Below are 16,463 nucleotides of genomic sequence, written 5' to 3'. Positions count from 1 at the left end.
CATCACCAGACGGCTCTCTTTTTTGCCACTTGTTAATTGTCAGTGGTCGTCCATTGACCCACTTCCAAACTCGTTCCTCTTTTAACAAACCAATGTGATATTCCATGGGTTTCGGAATGGTGCGTTTCTGAATTTCTGTATTAACGAACTGCCACTCTTCTTCTTCTTCCATAGCGACCAAGTCGCCCCCTTTGTCTTGACAGGTTTTTCTGTTCTCTGGCCATGTATTTCCCCTTGGCGCAAATGTGTAGCAAGAATCTTTAAAGCATATGTCTCCGCGTGCTGTAAACAAAAACATAAAAACGCCTTAACACTATTCACACAGGAAGGGGGCTTTCGACCTCCCCCCCCCCCCCCCCTACCCCCAACTCACGAAAAAGTTGAATAACTTTAAAATCGTTTAGGCTATCACCACCAAATTTTGTGACTTCTCCTAAAAATTTCACCGCAACGTGCACGTAAACATTGTCATTACCATTGCAACTGAGTTTTGACAACCATGTTTTAAAAATTTGCTTGTTTCCTCTAAAAAGGGTTTGTTTATGTTTAAGTGTTATTGCCTTTGAGGGCAAAGTTGATGTAGATTAATTAATTAATTAGTTGATAAAATAATAATAATAATAATAATAATAATAATAATAATAATAATATATTTAGATTATTATGCAAAGTCTCAGTGCTCTTACACAGGTGCCAGGCTCCTGTCTTACAGTAGGATTAAGACAAATTAAAAATACATATATGACATCATAGTAAAAGCATATTACGTCATTGTTTTAATCCAGTAATGCCTGGATACTGGAAATGATGAGCCCTGTCTGAATAGGATCACGTGAAACTTTAAGGCTACTGAAAGTTTTCAGTCGGCACACAACCATGATATCAATCGAGCAATAACGTTTCGTGTTTTTGCATTAATTTTATTCCGTTCATTTTAGTCAGTTATCCCTCCAATGTCGTGATGGGATAGCCGTTATCTCTCTCTTATTTTTTACCTAAACACCAAAAATGCTAGGCCGCCGTCACACTGCTGTCTGGAAAAGAGATTCACGCGATTGTATATTAGGGCAATAAACCATCGTAATAATTGTATATTGCCCTTTTGCTCCCGTCTTCCACAATTTTGGATAGCGCCAACTTGGTTTGAAGAATTATCCCGGGGTTTTAAGCCAAATAGAAACGGCAAAGTATTTTGAATGAATCAGTATAAAAAGCCCTTTATCATTAAGAAAATGTTACCTTTGAAAGCACATGATTTCTTTTGAAGTCTTTCCCATTCGTGGTACTTATCCAAGTCGAGGTCTTCCTTATAGTGTTTAAAACATCGAATCATCTCCATATCGCAGAGACATGTGGCATATCCACACTTCGCCTTTTCTATGTCATCTGTACCATATCCACTCACTGGAGCAATAATAGCAAGTATAAGTAGGCTCGGGTTAGTTATAGGTAATTAACAATTATTGAACGAGGGTTGAGCAAAACATCGTGAGACACTGACAAATCACGATATTTTGCGATAACCGAGTACAATAACTGTTTTATTATTCGGTCACCGATACATTTAAGAGAAGTTTGGGTCGAAATGCGACGTCGAGCCCTTCAAATCAAGACAGTCCTGCCCTGTTTAAAGAGACTTTGTCACGCTAGTCACTATCGTTTTTCAAAGCTAAAACATGTCTTCGCATCAATTTAATTCCCCTAAAAAAGGTCCTGGTTTGTTCTGTAAGACTACATGTGGGTACTGAAACTGTTTCCTGTCGTTTGTTGTTACGGATGGTAAGGATTGGCATGGATTAAAACTTGAAAACATGGGGCCGACTTTTTCAAATTTTACTGCAATGCCTGCACAAATCACCAAAATATTATTGTGGTTAGTGTTCCCTAATGAAATTTGTTTAATATCTTCTTCATAACACTACATGAGCATTTTGTGTATTGGTAAAGGCACTGAGTAATGAATTAAGCACAGAATTAACCTAAAACAGAAATATCCTCGTAACTTAACCCCTTTAACACAAGACGCCCTATTTTATGAACCTGGGTCCTTTCGAACTGACACCAGTTTCAAAGTAACATCATAGAATTACATTATTTGAAAAAAAATTTAAAAAATGTGGATTCCACAAACGTAGACCGCTCATCTCTAACCTTTACACTCACTTAAAGTCTTTCCTGTTCAAGACACTGAATAGCGAAATTTTATACTCTCGTTGAGACTCAAGACCCTAAGAACCAAAAATCGTTTCGTCGCTCAGCGGCAATTACCCGTTTAGGCCAATTAAGGGAGCGCCCCCTTCACTTTCTTCTAAGATCCACATGTGACGTGTGTTTCGCATACGTGCCTGTAAACCTATCTTCTTTCATTTTGTTGTTTTTTATTTTCGCCTTTCTATAGTACAGAGAGAGATCCGATCCGCCAACCACCCTTCACTTTAAATAAATTAATCATGATTGAAATCGGATTCCGATTACGCGTGTATATGTATAAGCGCGCGCTGTTGGGAAAAAAAATTCAGCTATATAACAATTCAGGGTGCGTTTCGTTACTAAAATCCTAATCCGGATTTTTAATCCAATTACGGATATTTCGTTTCTTTACTAAATCAAAAAACGAATTATTGATCCAAATGATCCCCAACGGAGGTGGATTTTATGGATCATATCCAGTACCGGATACTTTGGATATATGATCCGAAACGTTTCTTTACTACGGATCTGAAAAGAGTGAATATGTGACCCTCCACAGGAATTTGATGCTAAAGGTGAAAGCACGCTCACGACACGCTTGCACGACACTCTTAGCGTGCCGTAGATCACGGATATGCGCATATTAAATTGAAAAAACAAAGGCGGACACACTTGCCTTTGTTTTGGTAAATTTAACACGCTAGACCTTTTGTTTCTTTGTACTGTGCCATATGTCACAGTAAGTGTGCGAATTAAAGCACGCTTAGCGAGCAATTTGGGTAAGACACGCTGAACACGCTTGATTACTAAAGCGGATTTAATCAGCATTGATAACTGGTCGAAGTGAATGAAATATACCAATTGAGACTGTTTCGGAATTTGATAGTAACTGTAGCCATTTGAAAATCACCACTGTCACCACTTAATGATCGTCTGTAGCCTGGAATTAACGCGAGATCAGTGTAAACCAAATTATTCTTCCGGCTGTCGGCTGTTGACCGGAATCGCAAAGAGACCTGCTATCGCATACGAAGCACGCCATGCTGAGACGAACGAAGGTAATTGAATCGGAGAAACAAAAACTGCCTAGAATTTTCTATAGGTTGAGGAAGTCTAACCATTTCTAGATGACCGTTCCATGCATGTACAATCAGTTCGAAGCTTATCTAATAAATTCTTACGATTTTCTGAAGTTTAATTTTTTCCATTTCACTCCCCAGGTTAAGCTATTTTTCGTAGAGAAAGGAATCCTAAAATTTTCGGAACCGAAAATACGATAAAATTCTCACTTTCCGGAAACTTTCAATTGGAAGGTAAATTTTTCGGGAAAATAATGCTGAAGCCCTTGTAATTTCGAAAAGACTGAAGTTGTCTCGGCTTGCGTGGACCTATAATTTTCAGAGAGAGAATTGGCCAACGGCAACACGACAGAACTTTTGGCTTCGAAAAGCTTAATGAAGAAAAGATGCGATTTCTGTCATCAAACTTGCGCCATAGGTTTGATTTGATTTTGTAGACTATTTCTTTAGAAATTAGTTTCTGTGTAAAAATTTGGTTGTAAATATAAAAGCGACAGTTTTTTTAATGTCTTATCTTAAATTCCGCTTTGTTTTAATTTAGTCCTCAAGGCACTACCAAGTTTCAGGAGGGTAACAAATCCACTCGTGCATCAACGTAAAATAGGCATTTAAAAGACGCACTAAACTAGCGCGACATAATAAAAAATTATTTTCGCGCCGCTTAAATAATAGGTCTGCTACACAGCCGTTTTCAGTGGAAGGAGCGTTGCGTGACGAAACTAAAACGGCCGTGTAGCAGACTACTTTAAGACACTTAAATAATTGTAGGCCTTAATACTTTTGATGACGCTAAATCGGTCGCCGTAACTTCATAGCGCGAATGTTTGTTTAGATGGTTGTAAAACAGACAGCAACCACAAGAAAGACAACAGGATGATTACGGAATTTGGACAATAAGACTGAAGCATACGCGATGTAATATTTCAAAAAGAACAAATTTACATACATTATTTTAATACCGGTTTCCCTTTTTGTGTTATTGCCGGCCAGATCAATTAAGCAACATTGAAACCGTTTTGGAATTTTGGTACATCTAGAAAAGCAGGCTGGTTTTCATTTGATCACTACGATCCTTGCAATCGCTAAAAAACAAATACAATTTAGCGACCTGGCTCTTGGTGATTTCTATTTGATCGCTGCGATTGCTGCGATCGGCGAGAAAGTGACTTAAGTCCGAAAGATCACTGTTTCTAAGAAAATCGCAAGTGTGTTTTAAATTAAGGAAAGTTAAGATAACCTTTGCACAGCTTCGTCAGTAAACCATTCTGGAAAGAACTTTGATTTTGCAATGCTAATAAAGTTCTACCCATAAATCCAGTAGGTCCCACCGTTCACTGTTTATACTTTTCAAGCGACAAACTTTTTCTTTCTTGAAAGTTACCAAAAAAGGGTGCCGTTCATAATCATTTACGGTTCCTTTTTGTAGAGGAAATTTATTTAGCTTATAGATAACACGCCTTGCGTGCTTTTGCGCACACTGAAAGCGTGTTGTGCTTTTTCGCACGGAGCTTTTGTTTGAAAACTTTAACACGCTCTTTTGTTCGACTTGCTCACGCTTAATTGTCTCAAGCGTGTCCTCTGAAACAAAAGAAATTGCTAATGAGGCAAGATTGCAAGCGTGCTAAAGCGTGTTGAAATAAATTCTTTTGTTTTAAAGTGAAAGCGTGTCGTGCGCGTGCTTTCACCTTTAGCATTAAAATCCTGTGGAGGGTCACATATTGCCAGCGGTAACTCGAAACAATTTTAATACATACATCAGTTTTTTGACAAGACTGCTTATCATTACGGCCATTTTTGAACTGGAATAATGGATTAAACGATCGATTTTATCCGTTTTATCGGGGTGGTAAAATCGCAATACAAACAGGACCTGCATTGTTCTAGTTACAAGGAAAAAACTCCTACACAACTTCGCCTTCGCGTCTTGCAAGACTTTATTTTTCCAATACATATCTTATTTCGAGAATACATCGTCTTCACCTGGCCTATCTAAAGCAGTATCCAGGGGCGGATGAAGGATTTATTTTTGGAGGGGGTGCACTTGTCTCTTGCTCTACTTCAACACTAATAAACCACATAGTTTTTTTTTGGAGAATACCAGTTGTATTAGAAAACCGCAGGTCATTTCAGGGAGGGGGGGTGCGCACGCCCTGCACCCTTCCCCTAGATCCGCCCCTGAGTATCCTAAAGCTAACCGTCATGAATACAATGAAATAACAGCAGACTTGCAACCTTAGTCAGCAGCCGTGTTATTCTTTCTCCGGGATACCGTTCGTTATTTTAGGTCGTTTCTATGGAATTAATTGAAAACAAGAGAGGATAAAAGGGACAGAGAAGGCATCCTCCATACACACCCTATACCATAGGTAATTCGTCTCGAGTTATTTTTAAGACCACAGATCCCAAGGGGGATTAGACAACAGCCGATCACATAGCGCGAATGTGTTCCGCGTGAATGACCCACGCTCAGAGCCACGCGTCCTTCACCAATTGAGGCAGAAAAAAATGGCGGAAGACGCGGAGAGCAATATTGCTTTTCGTTTTGTCTACGAAAACGACTAAAGAGAGATTTCTGCTAAAGCTGTGTCAGCGAAACGGGAATTAAAAAAAAAATCGCCCTTACTCTCTTGTATAGAGCTAACAGTACAGCAGGGAAATCCTTAACTCAGTGAATATTCTCTCAGGATCATTTATAATTTACAGTTTGAAGAGAGTAATTTCTGGCTTGATATTTATTCTTTTATTAGTCTTTTATTATTCAACAAAAATAACACTTGGCGTTCTATAATAATAATAATTTGATAACTTCTAGAGCGCTATTTACATTCACTGATCAACAGCGCTTAACAGCTTAAAAAAACTACAATAAAATTCAAATTTTGTAAAACTAATAACATGTACATGAATATTCCTTGCTACTTGGTTTACTGTACAAGCGACCGCATTTAATAAACCGGCGAAATTTCTCATTTTATTAAAGCACTGAGGTTACGATAACTTCGAGTTAAACTGATTTCACGGGTTGTCAAAGAGTCGAGCGATTCCCTTTTCCCAGGTGAGCGGCGACTCATTTCGCTTCAATATTCAGAAATGCTCTCGATCTCTTTACGCTTTCATTGCCTTTCGCCCGACATGTTTGGCATGGCGTTTAGTCATGCGAAACCTCCACGAAACATCCACTCAGCGCGCGAGGTAACTTTATCCCGATTCTAAAAATAACTCGACACGAATTACCTATGGAATAGGGTGTGTATGGGGGATGCCTTCTCTGTCCCCTTTATCCTCTCTTGTTGAAAACTAATCCCTTTTTTAATACATCTTTACTTTTCTCAACCAAAAATCCTAATGATCGGGATTTTTGATCTGATCTTGGATTTTAGTAAAGAAACGCACCCTCAACTTTTTTTCCATCTGATCTGTCATAACTGAAACATCAATCACAAAATGCACTTACTACATTTTTTGGTGGCTTTGTTGTACTGGAAGGCCAAGTCGATGTTTGAACGCTTTGTTGCACATTTGTCTCTGTCTGTTATGTATGCCTTCTCACAAAAATCATGAACTTTGCAACAGCTAAAAAAAATAGTAGAAAAACTTGAGAAAGAAACTAAGTCAACTCGTGAAGATGATGACGACGACGACGACAACGAATGTGACGATGATGACGATAATGATAGTGATGGTGATGGTGATGGTGATGGTGAGCCAAACTTTATATGGAGAAAAGCTGGCTCGGCTAGGAGGGTGATCGAGCCAACTCTTTTTTTCTTTAGTAAACGGTTTATTACGTTTTGTAAGGAAATGTAGGAACAGTTGGCTCCCCAGTGTAGGTCGTGTAGGTGACCCTAATACCGGAATTATGTTTTCTTCAGAAACCTGAATCTGTCGCATAAATTTAGATTTTTCGGGAAACTGCCCACTTACCCATCCCCTAAGCTAACATTAGAGAGTTTTAGATCCGAGTTTACTGCGAACCTCTAACCGCTGGAGGTCACGTGACAAGTCTTTCGCGTCACGTTTGAGGTTTGTGACGTGCGTTTTCAACGTGGGGAGGTAGATTTTCACGTATGTCATTTACCTGAGAGCTTTTAGCGTATAATTCTTGTTTTATCCCACGTAATAATACAAAAATCTTGTGAAGCAAGTCTTTATCCATTAACAGAGGCACAAATTCGGGCGAAATGCTAAATTTGATAAATTCTGTTGGATCTTTAAAACAAGTGCCATTCATGGCTGCTGACTCAAAATGGCGGCCGTAAATTTGCAAGAAGAACTGATGTAAGAATTTACAGCTCTTTGCTGCTAGATAACCCAGTGTTACCGTAAATTTCTTCTATTTTCACTGATTGTTATTTCTTCTATTTCTAAATGGAAAAGTAAAACCTAGCATGGTTCCATTTCGTGAATCCACTTCTTTAATCCACCGCCAATCTAAATCGAATTATGTTTGAACGACGAACCGCAAACGGGTAACCGCAAACCCCGGTTAGAGGTTCGAGGTAAACTCGGATCTAAAACTCGCTATTAACTCTTTGTTCTCACTTTGGGCAAAATGATGGCTTAGAGGAGGGGTAGGTGGGCAGTTTCTTAGAAACCTAAATTGATCCAATCTGTCTTTATCACCTGTGAATGTAGTAAGTTTACACAAACAGAGTACAGTCTCTCTCCTCCGCAGAGGCCTCTTTGTGTTGTAGGGAGGCTGGGGCGAAAGAAAAAGAAAGCGCGCGAGACACGATGTTCCCTCTTCCCATCGTCCCCCGCGCTCTTTCTATTTTTCGATTATTTGCTATTTTTATTGGGGTAACCAGCAGGAGTGTCTGTGGAAGAGAGAGGAGTATAGTACCAACACCACAATGACCGTGAATGTGGCCAGAATAATTCTCTGGCAAGTTTCAAAGCAGAATAGTCCGCGAGTTAATGGAATGAAAAAGTTCCGTTTGAAGAGTTGTTTACATAAGCTTGTGCACAAGTATAGAGTGTTTTCACTCACGAGACCAGCATCTATGCAAATTTATTGGAACAAAAGAAAGCGTTTGCATAACAAAGGAGTTCAACTCCCTCAGGACGACTTTGGGACACAAACATGGGCGCCGTTTCATTGTTTTGGGACACCAATATGGACGCCGTAACGTCATGTGAAAACCCTCTATAAAAGGGTGGAATGTTTTAAAACAGATGGAGCAAAAAGTAAGAGCTTGAGGATAAATTTAAGTAAAGAAAGAAAGAAAGAAAGAAATGAATAAATATCTAAAGCGTCCTGAGCTCCAGTTCCACAGATGGTCATACAACGCTCAAAGCAACCGCAGCTGTCTTTAGTTATTAAGCTTCGTTTCTCCTCTACGTACTGTTATTATTACTCGTACTCATAATGAATCAGAACTAGTCGACTCAGTAACACCATAACCTGTCATTAACTTCAAGTTGCAGCTTTCATTGAGCAAAGACTGATGGATTCTTTGGCCGCCTTACAGTTTCCCCATAGATGTAAGACACCAAGTTAAGCTGACAATAGGCTCGATTATTATGCACCTGCTGTTGAAAAGTTGACAACGAAGGAACAAATTATGAAACACTAGAAAAAGAGAAATCTACAGCCTCGGACAAACCTTGTTTAGACACATTGCAAAAATATTCGATTTTTTTCCCGTCATCCTGGCAGAAATGGAAACCATCGCCAAATGAATGCTTGATTTCCCCCCTTCCCTTATATCCAAAGCTGTTTAGGATAGCATGGCAGTTATTTGGTTTTCAGACAAAAACAAAATACCATGTGACGAGGGGACTTGCTCATTCTTCGTTTTAGAGGAGACGTAGTATGGCGCAAAAGTTAGCAAACAGATGGAACTATCTCAACAGTTTTGTCCGGTGTTGTATCAAGGAAAATTTTCAAGTGTTTCATACCAGATAGTTCTGGAGGACAAGACTGCGAAATACAGTGTAGTTTGTATTTTTAACATTTGTAGTTGCACCGCATTCCAATCCTTTTCGCTAAAGAATATTTCTGGTTGCTGCCGTAGCCAGTCATTATAGCCAGACTCAATAGAGAAATGTGTTCGCTGCCATTACCTTTTAACAATCATTTGTTTTTTTATTATTATTATTATTTATTTAGTGTTCATTTAAATTTATGGGAGATTTTACTTACTAATCAATGTTGTCCAAAACTATCCCTTGTCCTTGTAGTCCACACCAGCATCAGTAGTGGTAAAGGCGTTGTCGGTCGTTCAAATTAAGACCTATCTCTTCTTCAACCAATTTTTGCACCAGATCGGTTCGGTTAGTTTGGGGGATTGGAACAAAGAAACCGTTCGTTTCTTTTCCGGGTAAGTAAAATAAAAATGATAAAAAATGGCGACAATTCATAAAAATGTTCCAATAATTTTTTCTGTATACAGGATGACCCTTTTACTTTTTGAGGACCGCTTTGGTCATTTTCGTTCTATATTAAGGTGTTTTGATACAGTTTTTCAGAGGCCACACCGATATTTTTCAATCGCCTTAAAATTGGTTTTTTCCTCGTCCGATCGCTATGAAATTTTCACCAGTAATTGGTTATGGATTGAGTGAAAATATAGTTTTAAGTTAAATCTTTATTACTATGACAACAATAAACAAAAAACTTTGAAACTGAGAAAAGCCGAATTTTGTGTGATCTAAATTTAAATCTGCTACTGAAAATCCAACACTAGGAACTTCATATAAAGTTTGGTGTTTAGCAAACAATCTCCAAAAGAAGTAAAACAATCTGTATGTTTGAATTCGACTAAAGCGAAAATATATTTCAAACCTTAAATTTTCAATAGCCGTGATAGATTATTTAATAAAAGCGTTATAAATGACTCAAATTATTTTTAAGTAGCGTCAGAATGCTGCTTGATAACATATTTTGATGCTAGGAAATTTTGGTGTACTTTCGTTCTTGCGATCTTAAAAACTAACCCCGGTGTTTTCTCACCATCTGTCTAAGTGCAACTTCATTCAGAATTTGGACTTTTAGCGCTTTCTTGAATATCTCCGAAACAACTCGAACGAGTTTTTTTTTAAATCTCTTCACATAATATTCATAATGTATATAAAAATGTCTGAAACTTTCAGTAAGATTGATTCACTGCAACACCTTGAAATTTCATACAAACCTACCCTTATACGAACCGGTCAAAAATCTGCGTTACAACATTCACATCCTCGGAGACCCAGTGGCAGTCAGTCGGGTCGGGAGAGAGGCGAGACTAAAGTTTTCAAGTACGAGCAAAAGAGCCCCTGGGTACCGACTCTCACCGAACTATTTCCAAAAATTCAAGCGGATGCCGGCTCCTGATTGGGCACAAAAAATGCTTTGTATTATTGTGCCCAATCGGCGAACAGTTCCTCCTGAGTTCTTTTCGTGAGTTCGTACACGACGGCTATTGTCTCGATCACGGCTTGTCTGGCTCATGCACCAAAGAAATGCACGCAGTCAGGAAACTTTCAGTTTGATATAAAATCCCCATCAGATTTCAAAATATTGTCTGCCCGAAAACTAAAGACGCTTTTCCAAAAATACAAGCTTGAGCTTACAACAGGTATTCACGCGTGCATCGGTCGCGCGTCTTGCGTAAATACTAGGGAGTTTTTAGCGGAGCTCCCGCGCGCGCGAAGCGCGCGCGCAGCGAAGCATCATGGGTAAGAAAATTTGGTAAACTATCCATCCCAGAAAATTTGGTTATGACGTAGCGTACGCCCGTCCGTACACACAATTCATGTAAGCCGATGTCAAATGTCACAATAGATCTTGCACAACTTGACTAGCCTCTTAGTTATGTAACCATCCGTATGAGTAAGATTAGATTGACAGCTGTCAAAATCAGACATCCGCTGACAATTATCACATGACCGTCTCGCGGGCTCAGATAAAAGACCAGTCGTTTTGCCCCTATATATAAGCTGATATAATATGTCACACTTACCAATTCAACATAAAAACGAAACTACGTAGGGCAAGGCTGTCAGTTGGCTGACAGTCGTTTAAAGTTACATTGGCAGGCCAAATTAAGGTCAATTGACAACTGTCAAAATGGGACATGTGTAGACCGCTATCAGAAAACTCATAACGAGGGCTCAGGTTCGCTCAGGTACACGATCTGGCATTTTCCACTACATGCCGGACGGAAATGTCCTACTCACACTCGTAGTCTGTTAATTCGAATATTCGCCATTCTAATGAAGGTTAATTGACAGCTATCAAACTAGAGTATACGCTGACCATCATTACCTGAGTGGGTCGCGGGCTCATTTTTCTATCTATTGAGTTCACGTAGTGTTTAACGTTTTGCACTGATATTTTATTTGATCACGTGCTCAATTCGAAGCCCCATAGCTTTATAGAAAATCTATCCATCCTAGAAAATTCGGCAATCACGTGACCGTACACCGACCACCCGACCTTCCGTCCGTCCGCACCACAGGCATACCAATGTTTAATCTCACACTTTCTAGCTAGTTTGGGAGCCTGCAACCTGATATTGTACATCCATGTTTTGATTAATTGACAGCTGTCAAAACAGTGTTTCTGCTGACCAGTATCACCTGACCATATCGCGGGCTCAGGTATCGACCCTCTGAGTTCGAGTAATATTTTGAAGGTATTCGCTGACAAGTTGCTTCTTTTCAAATGATCGCAGGCTCAAGTTCAATTTTTTTAAAATGTATATGAAATAAGTCGTGTTTCATGAGCCGCACTTTTAAAATGTTGATTTCGCACTGATCTCGGACACGAAAATTCAACCGGCTTTTACATTTACATGCAGGGAGGGCAATCGCTTTTGACTTTTCTCACTGTCACGCGTTGATCACGCTCTACGTCCAATTTTTATGTTCTGATTGGTCTAAATTTGACAGGTGAGTTTGTGCGGAAAATTTTGCAGTGTCTGGAAACTTGCTTACTGATAGCTGAAGCTGAGAGAGTTTTGTGTCATCTTGTGATGTTTTAAACTGTCTTTTTCTACTTGGTGTACAAAATGAAATACAGCTGCTATCAATAATTTTCTGTAATTCGTGGCTGGTTTGTTTATTGCGCTTTTTGTTGACAAATGCACCGCTTGTCAAAGTCATTGGAAATCCGATTTCGGATCGCATCGTTTTCAAAAATTAGCTTACTCAGTTGCCCTTGCCTGAGGCGTAAGAAGGTTGAAAAGTCTCAAGCGATTCTGGAACACTTGATGACCTTCAGACGCAGCATCTTGACTGGTAAGCTTGAGCCTTTATAGTTCTTGATGTTTTTTTTTTTCGGTTTCCTGAAGTCGAGCGTATGGTTTATGTGGCTTAAGTTAAAACACGAGCAATGATCTAACCTACAATAGTATCAGGTTTAAAAAGCCTTTAGACATTTTTTGACCCGCAAATTCAAAGAAAAGGTTCCGAAGATTAGTTAGTTGATTTTTTTGGCTGTAAACAGAAAGCTCTGAGTGATTTTCTTGCCTCGAGTTCATCTTTAAAAAAAGAGCGAACACCGGGAAGCCGGCTTAAAACATAAATAAGCTTATGCTTGCCTGACTCATGATTTTCTGAGACACTTTACTCTCAATACTTCTCTTCGAAAAAAAATTATTGTCTCTGTACATGTTTCACCAAATTAAACTTATTTTATTGATTGTTAGTAGTCCCTCTCGCAATTTTCATCGCTGCACCGGTTGTTTCCAGTCGAACATAAACATCGCATGTAGGAATACTCAAAACGCCGCGCGTAAATATCACTCGCTTTTAAAGATTACACATAGCAAAATCATACGCAGTTTAATGAATAAAGGGAAATAAAACCTAAACATAACAATTTCTCTATCATGTTGAAGCGTAAATAATGGTAACTCTATTAATCGCATTGCAAATTTGGTGCCTGTCAAAAGTGAGAACCCGTCCGGCTGGCCGAAAAATGATTTTGGGAATTTTTTTTATCGTTTTCATTAAAAGCCCATAATTATTACCCCGCATATCACATAGGACCAGATTTTTCTAACAGAAAACGTTTTTTAATTCAATGCTATAATTTGTTGTGCAAAGGAAGCGCGTGCTTTGATCGTCGTGGATATTGAATGAGTGCAAATTCTCTTGCAAAATTGTGAAAAACTGCAGAATTATAGGTTTAAATAGGGCAAAAAAGAACAAATTCTGTCCGAGGTCTGTGTACTGTTTACCTGAGACGTGATGAGAAAAAGTATGTTTAAAAGGCTGGTTTACACGCCACTGCTGAAGCTGAAGCTGAAGCTGACAGAGTCTTGTGTCAACTTGTGATGTTTTTAACTGTCTTTCTCCGCTGAATGTACAAAATGAAATTCTGCTGCTATCAAGAGTCTTCTGTTCTTCATAGCTAGTTTGTTTATTGGGTTTTTGGTTGAGAAATACGTCGCTCGTGAAAGTCGGAAATCCGATTTCGGGTGGCATCGTTTTCGTTTTTCACCTTGCTTGATGCGTAAGAGGGTTGAAAAGTCTGAAGCGATTCTGGCCTTACTTAATAGTTTTCAGAGCATCTCGAATGGTAAGCCTGAGTAATTATTGTATTTGATGTTTGTTTTTTTATATTTAATTTAACGAAGTCGGGCTTAGTTTATGCGGCTATTTAGTTTATGCACGTTTGTAAGATTTGAGACAATGATCGATCTGACCGAGTATCAGGTTTGATTATAAGCACGGGGGGCTAGCATCGAGGTCTGGAACCGAGTTTACATGATCGCCCCAGTTAAGAAATTTGGCCGAGTGAGACTGAGTACCATTTTCCTTCAAAGCAAATATCAACAAATATGGCGGAGAATGCAGACATGGAGAGGGACGATGAGTTTTTGCTCGGTTTTGAGTCTTCCCGCGTCCAAACATCAAGGAAAGGTTTTCAAGAACATTTTTAATGGAATTTTTGGACATCAGGAGGCGTGATGTATGAACAGCTCTTGGGTGACTAAACTTATCGTGTTTCGGCATCTCTGCAAGTTCACTTATTTATAAGCTTCGTGAATTTTCGAGCAAGCAGCCTGGTCTCCATCTCTTATATTTTTCCACCTACAGCGGTATTAAGAACTCTCTTCCTTATCCTAAACATATGCTACGAGCTCATTATATTAGTATGAGTCTTGCAACAGTCATATAGGAATGTTCATTGAACAAATTTTCTACTTCGCTGTTCGTCAGTTTGTTTGTAAAGCGGGAGCCACAACAAATATATATGGGGGAAAATACAGAATACAGGGCCAATTTAGTAAAGCCAGAGTAAATTTTCCAGTCACTTTGCTTCACATATACTGGGTCTATCAGTAAAAGATATTTTTAATATTAGAAGGCTGGGAGGGTTTTACTGAACCTTCAAAACCTTCACCGGAATATCATTGGAGTGATAATCAATAAATTTCCAACAGCAGTACTGTATTTAGTAGTTTCGTATTAGATAGTGACTTCGGTTTCAAGTATTTCCTTGGAATTGTTTGTACAAGAATTACACTGCAGTTCTGAATTTTAATTGAAATGATTATAATGGTTTAGTGTGGGGAAGAGGCTTATCCAGTGGCTAATAAGAGTGAGTACATCAGAGGTGGTATGCATTGAGAAAATCCCTCAAAGGGCTGAAGTACAAGAAACAGAAAAAAAGAAAATTGAATGTTTTGCAAAGTTTATAAAGAGAATCAGAAGGAGCTTGAAAAATGTACAACTTCAGTTGTTTGTGTAAGTTATGAATTTGATTTACGACAAAAACAAACAAGGTAAAATTGATTTTTTATCAACCATCAAAAGAAGTTATTGTCTCTGAAGCCCAATCCCCTCAGCAGTTCTTTCTATGATACTACCCTTGGCTTACTTGGCCTAGATGGGTATGTGCTGCTGATTTAGGGTGGTGACCATTTCACCCTTTAGAGTTTTGAACAGGGTGTCTGTTTGGGCTGTGAAGGTTGATGAAGAGCAGTCTATAGTTACATTTTTGGTACCACCATTTTTCCCCAAGTTTTTTTTCCATGTTTCTAAGTTTAAAAGTTAACTTAATTCTGTATATTAGTAAATGAAATGAATCAGAATTATAAAATAACGGCTCCTGGCTTAAAAAGGGTAGAGAAATAAACAATGTGTCCTACTATGCCACCCATAATCTCTTTCAGGGCAAGCCCAGGGAGGTGATCTGACATTTTAATACCCTTTTACCACTTGTTGTAACAGCAAAGCCGCAGGGAGGTGATCTGACATTTTAATACCCTTTTACCACTTGTTGTAACAGCAAAGTCAGTGAATGTTTATGGTCTCTGAAAAATGTTTTTGCCTGCCTCAACACAAGTTTCCAACTGTTATTCAGTTGACTACAAATAAATTTATTATCTTATTAATATGATTTTACATTTTTTTTCTAAGGCATCCTATGGTGTTTTTCATATCCAGTTGAGAGGATTTGATTTCATTAACTACATTTATATACAGACACAAACTAACCTGGCAGGTTGATGTCCAAAGGTGTTAAAAAGTACATGCAACTGTATGGCAAAAACTGATCACAGTGGGCAAAGGAAAGGCAAAAATAGAAATGTCACCATTTCCCTGACTTTATGAATTCCCTTTGAAGTATATTTAGCCAGATGTGGTCCTTGTCAAAACATGCAAAGTTGAACATTTATTTTCTGAACCTAGCTAATCCCATCTTCTTTAAACCATAATCTTGTTCCAAGGGGTAGTGTAGCGTTTGGAATTTATAATTTTTCCCTCTTTTGTTTGCAACAAAACACATTTGAATGAGAACTCAAACTGAAGGCAGTGTAATAACTGCTGTCATGAAAAGCGAATTCCAAACACAAAAAATAATTACCCTTTTAATTGCCTAAGATTCATTTGTTAGAAACTACGGTAAAGTTTAAATTAAATCACACGAAGAACGAAACTTTAACATATCAACAAGTGCAAAATCAAGAGAGAATGATCTCTTGGCAAAATTTATTTAGCTTCTTGTACTTAAAGAAACACATGAACTACGAGATTTGACCATGCCACTCAATCATCCAACGCAACTCTGCCAGGATAAGTTCACAATCAAGGATGTAAAATTAAGAATCTCAATCATTATTTCTTCTCGTCTTAAAGGTGTAGTAAAACCGTAAACAACTCTGACAACTCTTCTACTCGACCACAGCCAAGACACTTTTTTTAATATCGCGAAGAATTAATTTAGGGCCTTTCACTTGAAAATATAAACTCTTC

The 16,463-nt window shown here is 38.5% G+C and overlaps 1 protein-coding gene across 1 annotated transcript; it reads right to left on the bottom strand.

Moving 5' to 3' along the window:
- Positions 1 to 2: 2 nt before the first annotated feature.
- Positions 3 to 15,464, bottom strand: LOC140953750 (uncharacterized). Its single transcript, XM_073403143.1, has 5 exons — positions 15,415 to 15,464; positions 6,724 to 6,842; positions 1,240 to 1,404; positions 71 to 282; positions 3 to 17 (listed from the first exon to the last, which is right to left on the bottom strand). Exons 1-5 carry the CDS (start codon positions 15,462 to 15,464, stop codon positions 3 to 5), a joined length of 561 nt encoding a protein of 186 aa, XP_073259244.1.
- Positions 15,465 to 16,463: the final 999 nt, after the last annotated feature.

The sequence above is a fragment of the Porites lutea genome, chromosome 12, assembly GCF_958299795.1.
Source record: "Porites lutea chromosome 12, jaPorLute2.1, whole genome shotgun sequence".
Lineage (NCBI taxonomy): Eukaryota > Metazoa > Cnidaria > Anthozoa > Scleractinia > Poritidae > Porites > Porites lutea.
This window is presented reverse-complemented; position numbering and strand designations above follow the sequence as displayed.